The 19,930-nt window shown below is 34.7% G+C and overlaps 1 protein-coding gene across 1 annotated transcript in view; it reads left to right on the top strand.

Annotated features, from left to right (window-relative positions):
- The window catches only part of LOC124358430 (endothelin-converting enzyme homolog), a 74,157-nt gene extending 59,798 nt beyond the window's left edge, over window positions 1-14,359 (top strand). Inside the window, exons 21-23 of the mRNA XM_046810727.1 lie at window positions 640-804; window positions 3,110-3,293; window positions 9,465-14,359. Coding sequence (XP_046666683.1) covers window positions 640-804; window positions 3,110-3,283 — 339 coding nt within the window. The 3' untranslated portion in view covers window positions 3,284-3,293; window positions 9,465-14,359. The remainder of the gene's footprint in view (window positions 1-639; window positions 805-3,109; window positions 3,294-9,464) is intronic.
- The last annotated feature ends 5,571 nt before the right edge of the window (window positions 14,360-19,930 follow it).

Here is a 19,930-nt window from a genome sequence, read left to right as displayed (position 1 = left end):
CGACTGAGCCTTTATGCATTATTATAACTTGTTAAGAATTCAATTCTGTAAATAGCTGAGAATACTGAAAATATAGACACTAAACCTATTATAGACTACCAGGTACTGTAGGAGTATAAAATAGAATAAACTAACATATAGAAATGTCAGCGCATATTAATGTGATGAATATGGCTTACTATGCACATTAGTAGATAAGTATATTTTGGTTAATTAAAAAAGATCCTCCTCTTGTAAAAATAAATATTATCTGGTACATAGCAATTATTTTGAAGCTATGCAGGCATTTTGTTAAACAGAACATAGAAGTAGTCCTGTGTTGAAATAAAACAACTGTTTTGATGCAGATGAATCAACTTACACAAGATACTTTATGAACACATTAAAAACTGTGAGCTGCAAAGGTAATACAAATGTTAGTCATGTAGGGTTTGGGATGCATTTACACTTGTGGCGAATCATAATTTTGAAAAAAATTACTGAAAGATATCAATCTCATGCTTTGGAGAACACAGCAGACAATGGAGGACTGTTTGCCTTTCTTATGGGTTTATCAGATACCATTGGCCAGTGGTGATAGGGTTTCAGGCTGCTGCATGTAAGGTGTGTAACTCTGAAGTTCATATTCTGTATGCTCAGGTGGATGGTAACCTCACACTTGGCGAGAATATTGCAGACAATGGAGGACTACGAGCTGCTCTCTGGGGGTATCACAGACGATTGGCTAGGGGAGGTGAGGAACCCAGGCTGCCAGGTCTCCAGCAGTACAGCCATGACCAGTTGTTCTATCTGGCCTTTGCTAATGTAAGTAATTACTAAATGTTTTCAAAATAATGATAAAGAACTGAGGAAAAAATTCTTAAATGAATTGACACCTTTAATATTGGTCTGTAATGTGTGATAATAAGTATTCTAATAAGACACTATGTACACTAGAGTGTTGGCCACTGCCAGCGTGTTAAACTACTGTGCGACAAATGTCTAGTTATAATACATGTAGTTAACACATTCACTGCTTGTCTACAATATTGTTTGAAGATAGATACTCTAATAGACAGCAAGCATACTGGGTCATCTGCTGCAGTAAACGTGTTAAAAATTATAAACTTATTTCAGGTTTTATTTCATTTTTAGAAAGTAAAAAGTGTATTTTAGACTTATGTTGAATGGACATAAATAAATAATAAAAACCAGAACAAGATTTATTTAGTTTTCATCATAAATTAAATTTTAAACATACATAAGTGCAAAGGCAAAAGAGTTTTTGTAATTTAAAATTATCTGAGATAATTAAAATTTTATTTATTTAATTCGTAACCATACTATTAAAATTGCAGTTAATTTCTGCTATTAGTGGGCCAAGTATAATATAATTGAATCACAGAAAGTAAGGGCTCTGTAGTGTAGTGATAGCACACTCACCCTGCAAGTGAGAGATCCGGGTTTGTGTCCTGGTGGAGCAAATACTTTTTGTGATTCAATGTTTATTGACATAAACATTCATATATATATATATATGTCCAGGGTGTCAATTAAGTCTGGAACCTCTTTTTTTAATTTTTGAACCACAATATAAAGAAATACCAAAGTTCACACGTGCTTACTGGTGATAGTAACGCACACATCTGCCCAATTACCGACCAGATAATCCCTTTGGGGGACGGTCCAAAAGGAGTCAGACAAAATTCTTAAATAGCAGCATAGGTCAAGTTTGGTATCAAATTAAAGGTCATACTTAGCAGAGTACAATGCCGCAAACCGGACTTCAAAAGGTGGATTCATTCAGTAGTTATAGCTACTTGAATTTTAAAACAATTGAACAATGTAAATTATTAAGTATTACAAGTAAACACCAATCTTTAAGTACCTGTGATCAAAATAAGTGTTCAAAATGTTCCCCTCCCATCATCTGACAACGTAGTAATCGAAGCCAGGAATCAATAATTATTACCAATAACACAACTACTGTTAGAATGTGAAAGTGGCAGATAGAGTCATACACAGCATCCACAGAAACTTAACGTTTGGGCAGGTATTACAGGAAATCAAATTATGGGCCCATTATTTATCAATGGTAATTTAAATGGTGACTCGTATCTAGCAATGCTCCAAAATGAGATAATTCCTGCACTACAAGCTGCTCTTGGTCAACAATTTCATAGAATTTATTTCCAACAAGATGGTGCGCCACCACACTTTGCTCTCCTTGTTAGAGAATACTTGGATACAATATTCCTTCACAGATGGATTGGAAGACATGGTGCAGTAGAGTGGCCTACTCATTCCCCTGATTTATCTCCGCTGGATTTTTTTCTTTGAGGATACCTCAAAGATAAAGTTGATCGTACTAAGCCTCGAGATTTGGCGCACCTAAGAAATCTCATAGTCCACGAAGCTCAAGATATTCCTCGTGACTACCTTCAAAATGCAGTGGATGGCTTTTACAACCGCCTAGGACATTGCCAGACGATGGGAGGGAAACATTTTGAACACTTACTTTGATAACAGGTACTTAAAAATTGGTGTTTACTTGTAATACTTAATAATTGACATTGTTCAATTGTTTTAAAATTCAAATAGCTATAACTACTGAATGAATCCACCTTTTGAAGTCCGGTTTGCGGCATTGTACTCTGCTAAGTAAGACCTTTAATTTGATACCAAACTTGACCTATGCTGCTATTTAAGAATTTTGTCTGACTCCTTGTGGACCGTCCCCCAAAGGGATTATCCGGTCGGTGATTGGGCAGATGTGTGTGCTTTACTATCACCAGTAAGCACGTGTGAACTTTGGTATTTCTTTATATTGTGGTTTAAAAATTAAAAAAGAGGTTCCAGACTTAATTGACACCCTGTATATATATATCAGGCAGACATATATATATATATATATATATATATATATATATATATATATATATATATATATATATATATATATCAGGACTATTGCATTAAAAAATTGTTATCCTGTTTATCCAGAACAACATAATATTATATGTCTATGAAGATAATTGTATTGTATATGATTGTATCAGTACTATGAATGAAATGAAGTATATGTTGTAAGAAGTGAATAAACAAATATATCCGATGGTTGTGTTGACAGATCTGGTGTGAGAATTGGTCAAAACAGTCGATGAGATGGACACTGGAGGGAGAACACGCCCCGAACTATGTTAGAGTCATGGGCACCCTTTCCAACTCTCCAGAGTTTGGCAAGACTTGGAACTGTCCATTGGAGACAGAGATGAACCCCAGACACAAGTGCCATGTGTGGTGATCTTCCTTAGGTACATGTGCTTTCGTACTGACAATATCTTATTCGTCCACAACATCTTGTAATAGTTGCCTGTGCACTATTGCTGAATTTTGTTCATGTTCAATATTTCTTTGTCTATCTTCCTGCTCAACATTAAGAGAGCTCCTATTCTTTTGTGTTCATTTGGCCCCATTACATTCAAAAAGTGACAAAAATCTTAATAAAATGTTATAAAACAGATAATGATTTAATATAAAAGTATATACTTGAGTGGTCGCACTCGGTCAAAAGGATTGAACAATGTTATTAACTACCGTCTACTGTCACACAGGTCAATCACACTCCGTCAAAAAGACAGATGCTTTATTTTTCCGATTTCAAGGTAGCTCCAATTCAAACTAAATTGTTGCCATCCCCACTCCTTCGTTGTATACCTCCCCACAACAAAGTCTGGTAAATTAAAATTGCAGACGTTGGGCTGAAAGATCGCATGATAACAAGTTAAACAATGCATTGCGATTCATTATTATAATAGAATAGATATGATAATTTTGCCGAAATTGCTTTACAAAAAATGTAGATTCAAATATTTAGATTTATTTTTTTATACATTACATCTCAAGACTCAAATTAATATAATATGAGTGAGTTATATCTTGGTGGCTTATGTAGTATTCTTACATGATGGTTTTTTTATATGGCACAATAAGCTGAGGACTTTCTTCATTGCACGTAGTCCTACAAGGACCTCTGCACTGCTTCTGGAGTGACCAGATATTCTTGATGAGTGATTTTGGGTGTTTAGGCTGGCTCCTGCTGAAATCCCATGTCACATCCATCATGAATATGGGACGGTGGGAACTATCTTAGTCATGCTAACTTAGGAAGGAAGCTAGCTGTATAGTTTTATTTCAGCCTCTTCAATAAAAGCGGGCAGGGGAAGGATTCTCCTTCATTTTTAGGTTTCAAAAAATCTTTATAACTAAGATTTTTGCCCCCACTACCCAACAATCAACCTCCAAAGTATACTAGACCTATGAATCAACTCTTCATCTCAATTTCTCAGTATTTACGTTTATTGATGTGTGCTGTCCTGAACATCTATTGAGTTGCTCAGACTTGTAATACAATGTTTTTACTGCTCTAGTAATTGTACATTGAATAAGTTCTACAATGGCAGGTAATAAAACCTGCCAGGCGAACCCTTCTGGTGGGTACCTGCTTCTAAAACAACATATAGAACACAACAGGTGTTAAAATTGTGGGACATAATGACAATGAGGAAATCAGATGGGAATATAGGACATTCAGTAATATATCGCCTAATCTCATTATCATCCATCCCAGAAGTTCTGAATATTAAATACAATAATTAATAACTCTGTCTACATATCAGGGAAACAGCTGGAATCCAGAAATGAAGACATTATACAAAAATGGGTACAATACATAGATCAATAAAGCATTTAAAAATTAATTATGAAATTTAGGTGTTAGAATGTGCCACATTTACATCTATATCAAAATGAAGACAATCCACAACTTACAGGCCTGTTTTTCTTACACACAAGGAAACCTTATTCAAGCTGACTACAAAATTGAAGAACTGTTTGAGAGTAGTGAAGACCACAGTGGATGGTCTGATGCCAAACTGAACCAACTCCAATTTCAATGTTTTTTCCGTATTGTCATTTCTTACTTTATAAAAATACAATACATTCACATGCCAGAGAGAACCATATTAAACAGCTGAGTTTGTGAGGGAAATTTTATTTTTCTGTTTTACCATACGGGGAATTTTGATTTTGTTTGTGTGGCAGACTGAACTAAACTCCTGAAAAAACATGGCTGACGCATTAGAGTTGGTTCATGGTGCATCCTCTTCTTTAATAAATAGTGAGTTAAACTCCAGTTTATCCGACTTATTTGAAGATTCTGGCGACGAGTACATCCCACCTCAACATGCTGAAGATAGTAGTGAAGGTAATATTTCACATTTACTAATTATCTAAGGTCATTTCAATTATATGCAATAGGTTAGTGTACATTAGCATTTCATCTTATGCCAAAGTGAACTAACTATTCCCTCCATAATATCAGCTGTTGTGGTTGTGTTTTTTGTAACATATTAATGTTGTAGCCTTTCAATAGTGTTGTTAACAGATATCTGCAATGCACGATATACTATCTGTTGTCATAACTGGGATTTTGGAGTTAGTTCACTCTGGCATACAGTGTTCAGATATTTAAATGATGTTAGTTCATTCTGGCAGACGAGATTGTAAAAATGCTGATTGTTTGTTTGCCCCTGGATTTTTATAAAGCTTATAGACAATGATAATAGATTAATTAATTCATTTTTTTAATAAAACAAACCTTATTTTGTTTTTTGTGTGTGTGTATATATTGGTACATTATTACTACAGTAATCCTTTTACCACCATACTTTAATAAAATAGGACTATTTTATATTGTTGGCTTTGTACATGCTTTATATTGGCATTAATGTTGCAGATGATGTCCCATGTGGTTCTAAGCAAAAAAGGAAGAAGAAGAAGAAGAAGGATGGAAAAGATGTTGGGGCAGATGGATCAGAAATGAGACAGGAAACACTCGTAGCAACAGAAGAAAACCCACCCGAGAAGAAGAGAAGAAAGAGAAACTACGGAGATCCAGCTAAGTGGAAAAAAAATATTAGAAAGATAAAATCGAAACTCAGGAAAAGCTTATGAGAGTACTAGTGGTAATCCAGTTGCAAGTAAAATATTTGAACCGTTTTGACTGTAAATGTGTAGAATGAAATGCGCTGAAAAAGTTAATATTGATGAAAGGAAAAAAGTTTTTTGATCTCTTTTGGAATTCAGGGTCATTTGATACACAGACTGCTATTATTGGTAGGTCTGTTAAAGTTCGAAATGCTTTTGAAAAAAAGGGTTCTGATGATTCAAAGAGAGAATTCTCTCGTTACTATTATTTGCCATGTCAAAATATTGATGTCAGGATTTGTAAAAAGTATGTTTATAAAAACACTTAAAATAGATAGCGCGAAAGATTTCATCGCTCACTGATGAAAGTTAGTCGTGGTGAGGTTGTAGACAAAAGAGGTAAACATACGCCTCATAACAAACTATCAGATGAACGAATTAACTCTGTTAAAAATCATATATCATCTTTTCCTGCCTACACTAGCCATTACAGTCGCAAAGATAATCCAAAACAAAAAGTATTTAGGGGCTGAATTAAATTTAAGTCTAATGTATAGGTTATATGCCCAAAAAATGGAAGCTGATAATGTTAAAGATCAGACTGTGTCTCAGTCAATGTATGAAAAAATCTTTTACAAAAAGACTTCAATTTAGGTTTTAAGACACCTCATAAGGGACACCTGTAAAGTGTGCGATTCATATAATGTCCAGAAGAAAGCGATTGAGAGTGAACTAGACTCTGCAGAAAAAAAATTGAAACTCAATCAAGTGTTGGCCAATACTGAGCTTCACCATAGAAAAGTAAATGCAGCAAGAGATGAAATGAAGCGGGACATGCAATTTGCTAAAAAACGGCGAATGCACCGTTTTAACTTTTGATTTACAGAAGACATTCTCATTGCCAAAGGTTCCTACAGGAATAAGCATATTATAAGAGGCAATTGTCCGTTTTATAATTTAGGCGTTCATGACTGTGCCTCGTCAAAAGGAACAATGCACCTTTGGAATGAATGTCAAGGAGGAAGGGGACCAGATGAAATTGGATCCTGCCTTTTGAAATACATTTCTGACCATCCTACAAAAGAAAAGATTGTGTTGTGGTGCGACTCATGTGGTGGCCAGAATAGGAATTTCAAAATGGTTATCCCTACTCATGCGACTAGTGCAAAACCCTTTAAACAACATTAAAGAAATTGAGCAAAAATTTCCCATACCAGGCCACAGTTTTTGCCAAACGACACGGATTTTGGTCACATAGAAAAAAGCATGAGAAGACACGAATACATTTATGTCCCACAACAGCTTGCTGAAATAATAAAGGGATGTAGGTCAAAGAAGCAAGCATTTGAAGTCATTACTATAAAGGAAACAGATTTGATAACTACTGATCAAGTTTGCGCAGCTCTTACAAACAGAAAAGAGTGTGACGGAGAGAAAGTTGAATGGTTAAAGATCAGAAGTTTATGTGTAAGACAAAGTCATCCTTATGTCATGTATTATAAGTACACACACAATAGTGATGTTGAGTACCACTCAATCAGTCCTCAGTAAACGGCTCCAAAAAAAGAAATCAAAAACCCTTGAAAAACCAAGAGGTCTGAACCCAGTAAGACTCAAGTTCCTCTTCACCATCTTCCTTTAGTCACAAAGAATCCTAACGGCAAACCTCTTTCTTCTGAAAAAAAGGCTGACTTAAAATCAATGTTAGAACTTGTGCCACCGATTCACCATGGATTTTATGAAGACTTGTTCCAGAAACAGGAAATAACTACCAGTGAAATCAACGATGAAGAATTGGTTGATAATCTATAAGTTTTATTAAATTTGACCTGTTTTTAATTTTGTAATACTGTGTTTGTTTGGTCTTCTCACTTTTTAAATAATAAAATCAGAATGAAAAATCAGTAATGAACTTTATTATTCCTCCCTAATTTAGAAGTAAAATCCACCTTAGAAAACATTTTAGATACAATTCAAGTAATTTTAAAGATGAAAGAAAAATATTTTAAGTAACTTATTTTACATATAAATATTGGTTCACTGAAGCACCAGGGTGCAATGGTAAGTTTCATGAACCAGACTGAACCATGTCAGTACAAAAAAATTTTGAAAAAATATTTTCATCCCTTGCTGAGTTTTATATTAATTTTTTTCAGTAATTATGAAGATACAATTAGTGTAACTTTTTCAGATTATCACAAAACAACAATATGTTTTTCAATTTTCAAAGTGCTATTTAGCATCAAACATTGAAAATCTATTATTGTTCGTACTGAAAAATTAAAAATATGGAGTTGGTTCACTTTGGTATCAGACCATCCAGTTCAACTGTGTACCCTGGAGTAAACAACATTCCATGTAGTTGTGGCTTAGTAAAACAAATATTTTATTATCTACTCAAGTTCATTAAAATATTATGCACCAAGACATCAGAATATGGAATAATTATCTATAAAATCAAACATACTCTTGAATTCGACCTTCAAAAGTCATATATCCCATATTTTTTTAATTTTTGTTAATATAATACTGTGGATGGTTTTGGATTGTTCAAGGATATTTTGAATAATGTATTAAAATATAATAATGCCAACTAGGAATTTATATTTGTGATTTAAGCATTTCTTATCAGTATTGATTTTTTTTGTTTGTGGACCTTAATACATTTTTAAATATTTAGAGTTTTTTTATAGTTTAAAGAGTGTATTTTATAGTTAAGTGTATTGAAACCAATTTGTGCCAGTAGATCTACTTCAAGTGCCATATGTCCAACAATTTAGAATTTTACATTCAGTATGAATTTTTAGACATATTTCAACTTCTAGAAGACTGAAGATTATTAATTATTACACAGCTTTGCTTAGATGAATAAGAATTTAATTTTCATCAAAATATCTCACCTTCTGACCCTACAAAATTAATGCTCCATAATCTTAAAATATATTTAGGCTCACAGAAATTTTTAAGAAACAATTCTTGATTATTTATTACACGTTTATGCTTGGCCAATAAAATCTAAATAGTAATAGTATTCATACTCCCATCATGTTGCGTAGTTGTACATTTTTTTCTGTAATTGGATATGTTGGCGATTTCTTTAGATATTAAGTCTCATTTGATTGCAATTATAGTACTTCATTTGATACAGTATACAAATATATTTTTGAATATTATATTTAGTAATAGTTTTAACAATTTTTTGAAGAACTTTTATAAAGATGTTTGGAATACTTATGCTTTGTCCAAGTTAATTTAAACTAATGGAAATTTGTACTACTCTCAGGTTATTATACATTTATCACAAATCATAATATTTTTAAATTTTACTCTCCATAGCACAAGCAGTGCATTTAATTCTTGAATTACTTTTAAACTAGTTATCTACACGAGGTCAATTTTAATACTCGCAAAATAAATATTTACATTTTTTAAACTAAATAGGAATAATTAAAGATGTTTCAATGAATTGTATTAATGCAATTTTATTTTGCTTTCAGATTATTGAAATGAAGAAAACTTAAGTTCCAGTATAACAAAAAATTCTAAATACTTTAGCTGAATCCGTCCAAAATGTCTGCCTTTAAGATAATTTGTAATTTAATAGTATAATAATTAGTATGTATACACAGTAGTCTTAGTGTATTGTAATTATAAGGTAATGTTATTAGATACTTGGCGGAAAAGAAGCTACAGAAATAAGAATGCATTTTTTAGGTGAAATGTAATTGCTATACAAGGGGTTTAGAAATTTAAAGCACTTTTGTGTGTTTTTATCCATGTGTATTTGAGTGTTGTATTTGCATATATTTTTGTAATATTTATGTAACAACACAAACATTGATAGTTGTATTGTCTATTGTAAAATTGGATATAGATTTTATAAGTGATGTTTGAAAAGTTTGTTCAGTCATAAATATACAGAGTGTAAAAAATGTCCACCACAGGCTTAATAATTCCCAACCAGGAATATAACTTGGTACATCATTACTGCACACATAAATGTACCGTTTGAAGTTACTACCATTTTTTTGTTATGTCAGGGGGATGGAGTCAGAAGGAAATCTTACTGGGTGTAAGTCAAGTAGTACATCAAATTAAAGGTGTTTATTAGTAGAGTACATTACTGCAAATCTGACCTCAAAGGGTTCACTCTTTAAAAAATGACGCTGGTTTAACTTAAAAAAGTAGATTTATAGTTGTAGTAACGATGTATTAAGTTTTATTGCTTTACCTGTAATTGTTCGGGAGTTACTATGCCTGTGCAGGACTTTTTTTACACCCCGTATATCATGCAGTTTTGATATATTATGGTTATTATTTTCAGTTATTATAATTCTTGGAGGAACTAACATCAATTTTCAACAATATCGTTCACTATTCTGCGTTTATTTTTATGTTTGAATTGTCAAAACTGAGTAATATAACAAAATTATGATATGTTCCTAGGGTGGTTTACAATTGTTTCAGAGGACTCTAAAGAATGTTTAATCATTAATGTATAAAAGATAGATTCACTTAAAATCTAAGAATAGTCGACTTAATCAGTAGAGTATGCAACAAAATCACTCTTTCTTCAGCTGAGATGGTTATGGAAACTTTTGTTGAGAGTGTTCAAGGAGTAATGTATAATACTTGGAAGAGATGAAATGATTACACATGCATATTACTCATTGTTATGGGGCTAGTTACTACCTAACTAGTTGCAAGTTCATGAATGGCCCCAAAAAATCATTTCATTAAGAAAGCTCATTAGCTTATTCCTCTTGATTTACTGTCACAAACTTTGTCAGCGTGGAAATCCAATTTCTTTTCACATTGTCTCCACTTTTAAATTTTTGGCTTCCATCAGTGAAATAAGTTCTGATCAATGGAAAACATACTAGCTGGAAAGAATTTATAACAACGAGGACTGGGTTGCCAATTTTGTGGATTTTGACCTATCATATGAATTGGAAGGGATGTAAAAATTAGGACAAACATTGAACTAAGTGTAATCTTAAGAAGAAATTATTACGTATTCCAAAATGTTAAGTTCTTTGCAATTTGGACTGACTGACGTATTCCAAAATGTTAAGTTCTTTGCAACTTTGGACTGACTCTTCAAACCATTCTACTACTTGTAAGCAATTTTTGTTTTATTATGATAAACGTTATTAAAAATGTATATTATCTCGAAGATTAATACAGAGGTAATCAATTATTATTGGGCAACTGGACTTTATTTCAGGTGATATCTGTTGTTTTGCCAGTTTTCACTGATTAAGATCTGAAGTATTTAATCAAACACAAATGGAGAAAAAGTTTGACACTAAGTAGTAAAGAGCAAAAAATGATGTAAATACAATGTTGCAGACAATAGTTGTATCATCTAACGTGCATCGAAAGATTTGTGTCATAAAGAAATTTTGATCTCCCAATTTTACTTTAGACATGATTGTATCATATAGAACTCTCTTACATTCTATAAAAACATGAATGATTTTTTCAACTACAGCCCAGTTCTAGAAAAGCATTTAATACTGGTGTATTTGCCATACTTTAACACAAGTTTTATTTATAAATACATTAAATATATGCAGTTATTTTTTAAGTATAAAACATTATTGCAACAGAAAAAATAAAGATATTGTTATCTTAGAAAGCCTGTACTTACGTTTCGTGAAAGCATGTCACTTGTTTACCAATATATAAAAAACAATCATATTTCTTAGCTGAATAATAGTACTTAATTACTTCATTTGCTTAAGAGGAAAAGGGTGTATATTTATTTAAATTGCACTTTTTTGGTGTGAAAATACATGTGAAAAATTAATCTTGTTTCTGATTAAACAAATTTTATTAATACACATGATGTAAAAGTGTTTTTTACAATACAAAGTACAAACTAATTATTTTTATTATGTCTTTGTAGGTAATTCTGTTATGGTGTATTGTCAATACCTGGTATCACCCCCTCTAGCATGAACCACAGCTTGAAACATATCCATCCCTCAAGTAAGGTTTTGTATGCTTTCTTGGGGGATGTTTTCCCACACCTTCTGGAACGCTTGTTTAACTTCTCATAAAAAATTTGTGGTGCGTGATCCCGAGACCAGATCAGTTTTTTAGTAGTTTACCACAGATGTTCTAAAGGATTCATGTCGGCACTCCTTGGAGGCCAATTCAATTTGTTCATACCAGTTTTCCTTAGCGTGTAACTGCTCTCGCATTGTGTGGGTGGGCGATATCTTGCATTAGAAGAACATTTTCACCAATAAAAGGCTCAAATGGTATAACATGGTCTTGTAAGATGTCCAGTATGTACCTTTCTAAATTAAGCGCTGGGCGACGAACAGTTCCTATTACTGTGCGGGATTCAAAACTTATGCCTCCCCAAAACATCACAGAGCCACCTCCTAAAACCATCTCCAAGGCTCTTGGAGCAAGGCACACTTGAAAATATCGCTTCCCACTTCTTCTCCAAACTTATATATGTCCAACTTGACCCTTTAAACTCACTTAGATTTCATTGTGAATAAAATTGTTTCTATTGCTCAAAAGTCCAGTTAACATGATCATGAGCAATTGCAAATCGAGCAACATGGTGCTGCTTGGTATATTCCAGTGGGAAAATAATTTTAAAACTCTTCTGAAATGTGTTGAAAATTATTTACAAATTTTTTTACTGCATAATGTTGTTGCTTAGGTTGTAATATATTCATCAGTTGTTAGGTAGCTCTAGATACCTCACGATTTGTACACCATTTGAGTGTGATAAACAACTAATACTCAACATCGCCCTACCTAATTTTGTTTTGTATCATCACTGTATAACAATTTTTTGCTTCAAGGGAGGTAGCAGCTGCCCCTCCCCCCATGCCCCTCACTGGGTACATCCATGATTGAGTTTACTCTTGTTCATGTTTCTTTCATTCACATCAAAGTTCATAAAGTAACTTTCTTTTAACTTCTTGTGGCATAGCTAATACAATTACACAAATACTGACTCTGATTATTGTGTAACAACTTATCTTCAAGTCTTTTAGTTGAACAGGTGTAACAGGTATAATTCATTCTAAATTTATACTTACCTTTACTTTATTTGTTAACATTTTGTACACATTAAGAGGGGAAGCTGTTTATTTGTGCTAATTAATCTGCAATAATGTCCCAAACTTCTTTTTTGTGAACTACTTTAAGCGATCTTGATATGTTGATATCTTGATAATAAAGAGTGCTCTAGAACCTATGATGTATTTAATACATCATGTATTGGCAGTATTAAATTGCAAAGGAAGCAAAGGCGATTACTTGCTACATAGTGGTAGCATCTTCCAGCATCTTCTAACAGTTTTAGTCTACCCTTTGTTCAGTGTTAATTTTCTGATAAAAATTTGTGATGTTTCTAGTTTTCCGCCTCTTCCTTCTTGGTGATATGTGTGGAGTTATGGTGTTCTTGGATTTCAGTATTGATAAATTATTTCACTGCTCTAAATAAAACTATATGCAGGTTTAAATTTTAATCAACTTATTGAAAATAACATCCCATCCCTTGTAAGCACATGTCCATTATGTAGGCCTATTATTTATTTTCATGGTATTTTACTGAAAGTTTAAGTAAGTAGGCTATCAGTAGTAAATGTGATACTTCAAATTTGTATGGTATGATTGTAAGGGTGGCTGTATTGGGAAAGTAAATCCTTATATCTACCTTCATTACTAGTTATAACTAGTTCTAGGTCTTACTTTTTAAATGAGGGATGTTTGACTTGATTATAAATACTGTAGCTATATCTCAATGTACTCCTTTTTGTTTTCATAAATGCTGTATGAACAATATGGTTATCCTTGTTTATGTGTGTGTAGGTGACACATTCAAAGCAAACAGCATAAAAAGAGAATAATACATTTTTTTGGTGTGTGTTTTACAATTGCAAATGTGTGTCAAAAATATACCATTCATATATATATGTGTATATTATTTTCTGCTTATTATATACTAACAAAACTGATTACATTTTAAACATTGCACATACCTGAACTACAAACCAATTCAATTTCATGAAATAGTTTTTATTTTTGTCATTTGACTGCCTGTTTGGTTACCACTTCTTTGGTTAATTTTTACACATCCCTCAATAAACAAATTTTATATCAATTAAGCTATCATATTTTTTACATTTATTTAATAGTGCTAATAAAGTAAAAGCAGATAAATGTTTTACTAAAAAATATCATTGATACGTAGCATTTAATTTCTAGTTTTAATGAGTTCTGATGAATATATTTGATGTGTTTATATAATGTACATATGATAAGTTTCTATGTGACGTTGTAGTCACGTCACGTGTGATAAAAGCTGTGATTCAGCCACTGTGGCTCATTTAATCAATAAAAATGATTTCTCAAAGTGTTTGCTTATTAATTCCTTTTTATCAAAAAAATGTATTTAAAATACTTATACTTTGTCTTTTGATAGTTATTTTGGTGAATGATTGCTATTTGTGTTTATATACATACAGAACATAATATTTTAAATATATATAAAGAGGACAAAGAGAACGCATAACTTTTCCTTCTTGTGCCCGATGAGGTGGTATTTAGCACAACATAATTTGAGTGTAAAATACAAAAAAGGAGGATTAGGTTTTTGATTAATTTCTTGTTCTTGTTCACTTGGGACAAGCCACTGAGAACCCTGTCATTTCACTTGCCCTGACCTAAAATGACTGCTTCCTGAGTGACAGGATATTGGCAGGATGTGGCACCTGTACCTAACCTTACCCATCCTGTCGAGATCTCATGATACATCCATGGAGAGATAATGGGCAAAATCTCAATCATGTCAATTTATATAGTGCTCAATATTGTATCAAGTCTATATAATGGGAAGCCATTGAAATAAATAAAGAAAGAAATTTGGAAGTAAAGAACCATTAAGTTGTTGGACCTTCCAGTCAAAATGGGCAGGGGATAGGATACTCCTGCATATTTAACCTTGGAACATGAAGTAAGCGTCACCCTCAGCAGTAAGTTATACTACAACAGTTGCTATACTCAGAATAGTTATAAACCAATCAGATGTGAACTTTCTTGGAGTTCCCTTCAGAATAAATCAATCTTTCACTATTATTTTATACATTTAGTCAGTATTTTTCATATAAGACAAGAGAAATTATGGAATAAAGAATATATAAACTACTTCACAACACATATTACTTTGTGTCGGTTTTTTTTTAACTCAAGCTAATAAATTATTAGGGCGGCCTACGGAAAATCAAGGAATGAATGCTAGTCCTCTTTCCCATGGTATTCTTTTCAAAATTATAAACATAAAAAAAGTATTGAATTAAATTTTACATAACTCAATACCAATGTAACATTACAGTTATAAAGATGAAAGACTGATGAAGAGATGGCTATGTATAATGTATATTTTTAAATAGTGACTTAATAAGCCAAGTTTTTGTACATGAAAAGTCAGCTTAAAAATCTTGAAATCTCAAAAAATTGGGGTATATTAGGCCTCATATTATATATCAGTACAATACATAAAATATAATTTTATGAACATTTAAGAAACTTATAGATTAAAAAGTTATAATTTAGTTGTACAGTTATAATGGATGATATCAATAGATTTCAGTTGAGGTAAACAATGTTTAATAAAAAATATGAGATACCGAAATTAATTGTACTTATTTTTACACACACACACACACACACACAAAACATTTACTTAATTCTCATTTCCTTCAGAACAGTATATATACCATAATTCACACATTCCTCCTTACCTGTATACCACTCTTGGCAAATAACCTTTTCCAGAACTTATAATCTCAGGACCAATTTTTATTGGCTGCATCAGGAACGGAATATGACCTCCAATAGGGGCTTCTTCCTTTCCCCCTAACCTGGATAGCATCAGGTGACCAGACTTCCCCAAGGTCAATTATGACCATGAAACAAGAACCCCATCAAAATCAAAATCAAAATCTTTTTATTGCAGCGACATTGTAATATACATTGTATGGCAAAACGTCAATACGGGGTTTCTAAAATTCCAAGCATTCATACACACAATACACATTCATACTTACAATTTTACAATCACGCCTCTTTCATTCTTCGCCAATGCAGCCCACTTAGCACAGCAGAGTCAGTTCTAATTGGGCGGTCTCCCAGTCAAATGCCAAAAACTCACCCGCATTATAGAATGCCTGAGACACCAAGAAGCGTTTGAGGCGAGTCTTTAACGCCTTAGGCGTTGGGGCATGTTTAATTGAATTGGGCAGTCTGTTGAGGAACTGCACACCCGCTTGCGAGGGTAGGCGTTCATAAACTACCGTTCTGTGTCTCCCAGTCCGGTAGTTTGCTCTGCCACGCGTCTCATACATGTGTATGTCTTGGCCTCTGGTTAAGGCACATTTACTCACACAAAACAAAGTTGTTTCCAAAATGTAGAGGCACGGCAGAGTCAACAGCTGCAATTTCCTGAAAGCTTCCCTGCAGGACTCTCTAAATTTGATTTTGGCGATTACTCTAATTGCTTTTTTTTTGGAGTCTGAATGCTCTTTGAAACTGAGTGTTTGCGCAAGCTCCCCAAAGGACCACTCCGTAGGCAAGATGGGGGTAAATCAAGCCGTAATACGCCGTAATCAGTACCTGACTCGGACAGTATTTGGCTAAAAATCTCAAAACAAAAATGCCTGAGCAGATTTTTGCGCAAACATGGTCAATGTGCTCATTCCAAGTCAGCCCTCGATCGAGGTGCATTCCTAGGAATTTTGAAGAGCAGACTTCTTCCAGTGTGGAGTCATCTAACAAAATGGCCGGCCTCACACTGGTTGCCTGCAGTGCGCAAGGCAAAAATTTAAAACGTTGGTTTTTTGAAGAGTTTTGTTGTTAGATTGAGGCTGTGGAAGTATTGGACACAGTTGTTGATGTCAACAAAAGGCCTGTTGTTCCAAAACTTCGCTTGACATTGCATTGAAAAAAAGAGTCGTATCATCGGCAAAACTGCACCAAATTTTCCATGCAGAAGCGATGATTTTATATCGTTCACGTTAAAGCAGGAAAAGCACAGGACTGAGGATAGACCCTTGAGGGACTCCATATCTCAGGTCTATTGGTTTGGATGATTTATTTGATATTTGGACAACTTGGGATCTCTGACTTAGGAACGAGCTAAGCCATTTAAGAGGCACGCCTCGAATGCCGTGGGACTCAAGTTTGTCAAGCAGTGTACCGTGATCTAACGCAGTCGAATGCTTTGGACAGGTCTAAAAACACACTCATTGTGTGGTTTTCGACATTCAATTCCCTCTACAATCATATCGACAAGTACTCACAACTGCGTCTGTTGTCGATTTGCCCTTTCTGAAACCAAATTGTTCACTTGAGAGCTGATTGTATTTGTCCAAAAAATGAAGCATTCTTATAAGAAATAGCTTTTCAAAAATTTTGCTTATCACTGGCAAAATTGAGACAGGCCGATAGTTAGTAATTGAAGCTGGGTCGTCTTTCTTAAAAATAGGAATAACTTTAGCAATTTTCAGGAGAGAGGGAAACACTCCTTTTTGGAATGAATAATTTACTAATTGGGTTAAGGGTCTCACTAAATGCTTGCAGCATTTTTTTTATGAGCCATGGAGACATTATATTGAGGTCGTTTGATTTTTTGGCTGGGAGCTGCTTGAATAATTCGGTGAAGCTCATCCTCAACGACGGGTCGGCGCCAACACCATTGACGATGTGGGGCTTGTCCTTTGCAAGGGGCGTACTTGAGGTTCAGATGGCCGGGGACCCCGCCCATCAGCAACGGATGCAAAAAAATTATTAAACTGATCGGCAATCTCCGTTTCATCGTCCACAAGCCTAGACCCAATTTTAATTTTTGACTGATTTATGAGTTTTCGTTTTATTATTAATGATGCCCCAAGTTGTTTTTGAAACATTTTTGGAAGAGAGAATAGATTTTGAGACAATCGTATGTTTTTGCAGCTTGGATCACTTTCCTGTATGTTTTTTTGTAATTCTTGAAAAAAGTTTTTTAATTGTTCGTTTGAAGTGGTTTTGTAAATTTCGGAGAAAAATTTTAGTTTTTCTCTAGAAACTAAGATACCCGCTGTGATCCAGTTGTTTTTGGAAGTTTTTTCGCAAACATTGATAATTTTTTGTAGGGCAGCAAATGTTAATGTGGAAATTTAGAGTGTCGTTAAACAATCTAAACTGCTGCTCTACAGGTTGGAATGAATTTAGAAAAATCCCATCTTTCTTTAGAAAGAGAAGTGTTGAGGTGAGCGATGTTTTCTGGCCTTGTGTCTCTTACTGTTTGTTTAATTTTGGGCTCCCTTTTGAGGTGTACCCCACTAACGACGGCTTCTTGGCCATAGTGGTCTGAGACAGCTGTATTCACTACAGACACCGCGACACTTGAGTGGTTGGTGATGATATTGTCGATAGCAGATTGTGTTGTAGCCGTCACTCTCGTCGGAGTTCTGACTAGTAACTCCAGGTCAAATGACCTAAGTAAATCGACTAATCGAATTGTGGATTGGTGAGTGTTGTCCAACGCGTCAATGTTGAAATCCCCCATCACGACAAATTCCTGACGTTGGTTAGTCAGGCATGTCAATAATTTTTCGAATTTAGAAAAAAGTGTCTACATTTCCACTAGGAGACCTATAAATTCCGATCACGACTAATTTTGATTGATGCGTTTGAAGTTTGATCCCGACTGCTTCAAAATCTTTTTCGATTAATTCTTGGATCGGAAAGGGGTAAACAAGAAATTTTGTTTAAGAAAAATGCTAACGCCTCCTCCCTTTGGAGTGAGTTCGACAAAAACGCGGAAGCCAATTTGTAATTTGGAATTTTGCAGAGTGCGACGTTCTCCATGTTGAAACCACTTTCGGTTAATACAAGGAGATCGGTTTTCAGATCTTCGCACATAAGTTGGATTTGATCCAGTTTTGTTGGTTGCAAATTGAGAATTTTGATGAAGCAGTCTTACTTCAGTTTGTTTTTTTAGTGTTTGTTAGTTTTAATTGGGTTTTGTCCTGTCAATTTTGTCCGCTGTTTCCAAGAGGGGTCCCTAAAAAAACAGAGTTTGATTTTTTCATCAACAACAACTGTAGAGCGTTCGTATGAGGGTGAAGATCTCACTGCCTCCGCGTAGCTGTTGTGGGGTGATGTCCAGGGTGTAGCCGGGCTGGGCGGCACACAGGGGACCACGGTGTCGGCAGCCGGCGACGGCATCGGCAGACATCGCGGCTCTGCGGTGGTGACGCTCGAAGACTGCGTTAGTTGATGACGGCGGCTCACCCGAGGATGGAGGTGGCACCTTAAGAGAAGGCCTCGAGGTGGGCTTATGCATCTTGGCGAGGCTTCGCTGTATCAAACCAGCTAGTTTTCTCTTGCCTCGCTGGGACAGATGCATGCCGTGCCTCGTGAACATCTTCCGGTCTAACTGGTTAAAATCCAGGAATCGAGCGTCGTGTCTCACGGCCAACTCCTGGATGTAAGCGTTCACGAGGCCGATATCTTGATTTGTGCCGTCATCTCCGGGCAGGTCGTGGCGATATGGCAGAGTAGAGATGACCAGGCTAGTGTTGGCGGGTCCTGGTAGTCATATAATTCTCCAGGTGACGGTATATATTCTGCTGTTCACCTGAAGCCAGATCGTTGGTACCCGCTATCAGTACCTCGCAGCGGGTACCGGCCACCGGTGGAGTCGGGCTGTGGTCGATGATGTCGCAGAGTCTCGCTCCAGGTTTGCAGACGCCCCGTCACCTCGGAGTTAAACCATCTCCCCCCAACAGTCCGGCGATGTAGCGTGCATGACTATCCCCCCGAATTACCACCGTATTGAAGCCAATGTCTTGCTTTTTAATAGTTTTTTGCTGCGAGGTATGTTTTTCGTTTGACGTCTTTGTAATAACTTTCTTCTTTTTAGCATCATCGTACTTACTTTTAGATT

Source organism: Homalodisca vitripennis, chromosome 3 (assembly GCF_021130785.1).
Source record: "Homalodisca vitripennis isolate AUS2020 chromosome 3, UT_GWSS_2.1, whole genome shotgun sequence".
Taxonomy (NCBI): Eukaryota; Metazoa; Arthropoda; class Insecta; order Hemiptera; family Cicadellidae; genus Homalodisca; species Homalodisca vitripennis.
Note: the sequence above shows the minus strand (reverse complement) of the source record. Positions and strands in the feature narration are given on the sequence as shown.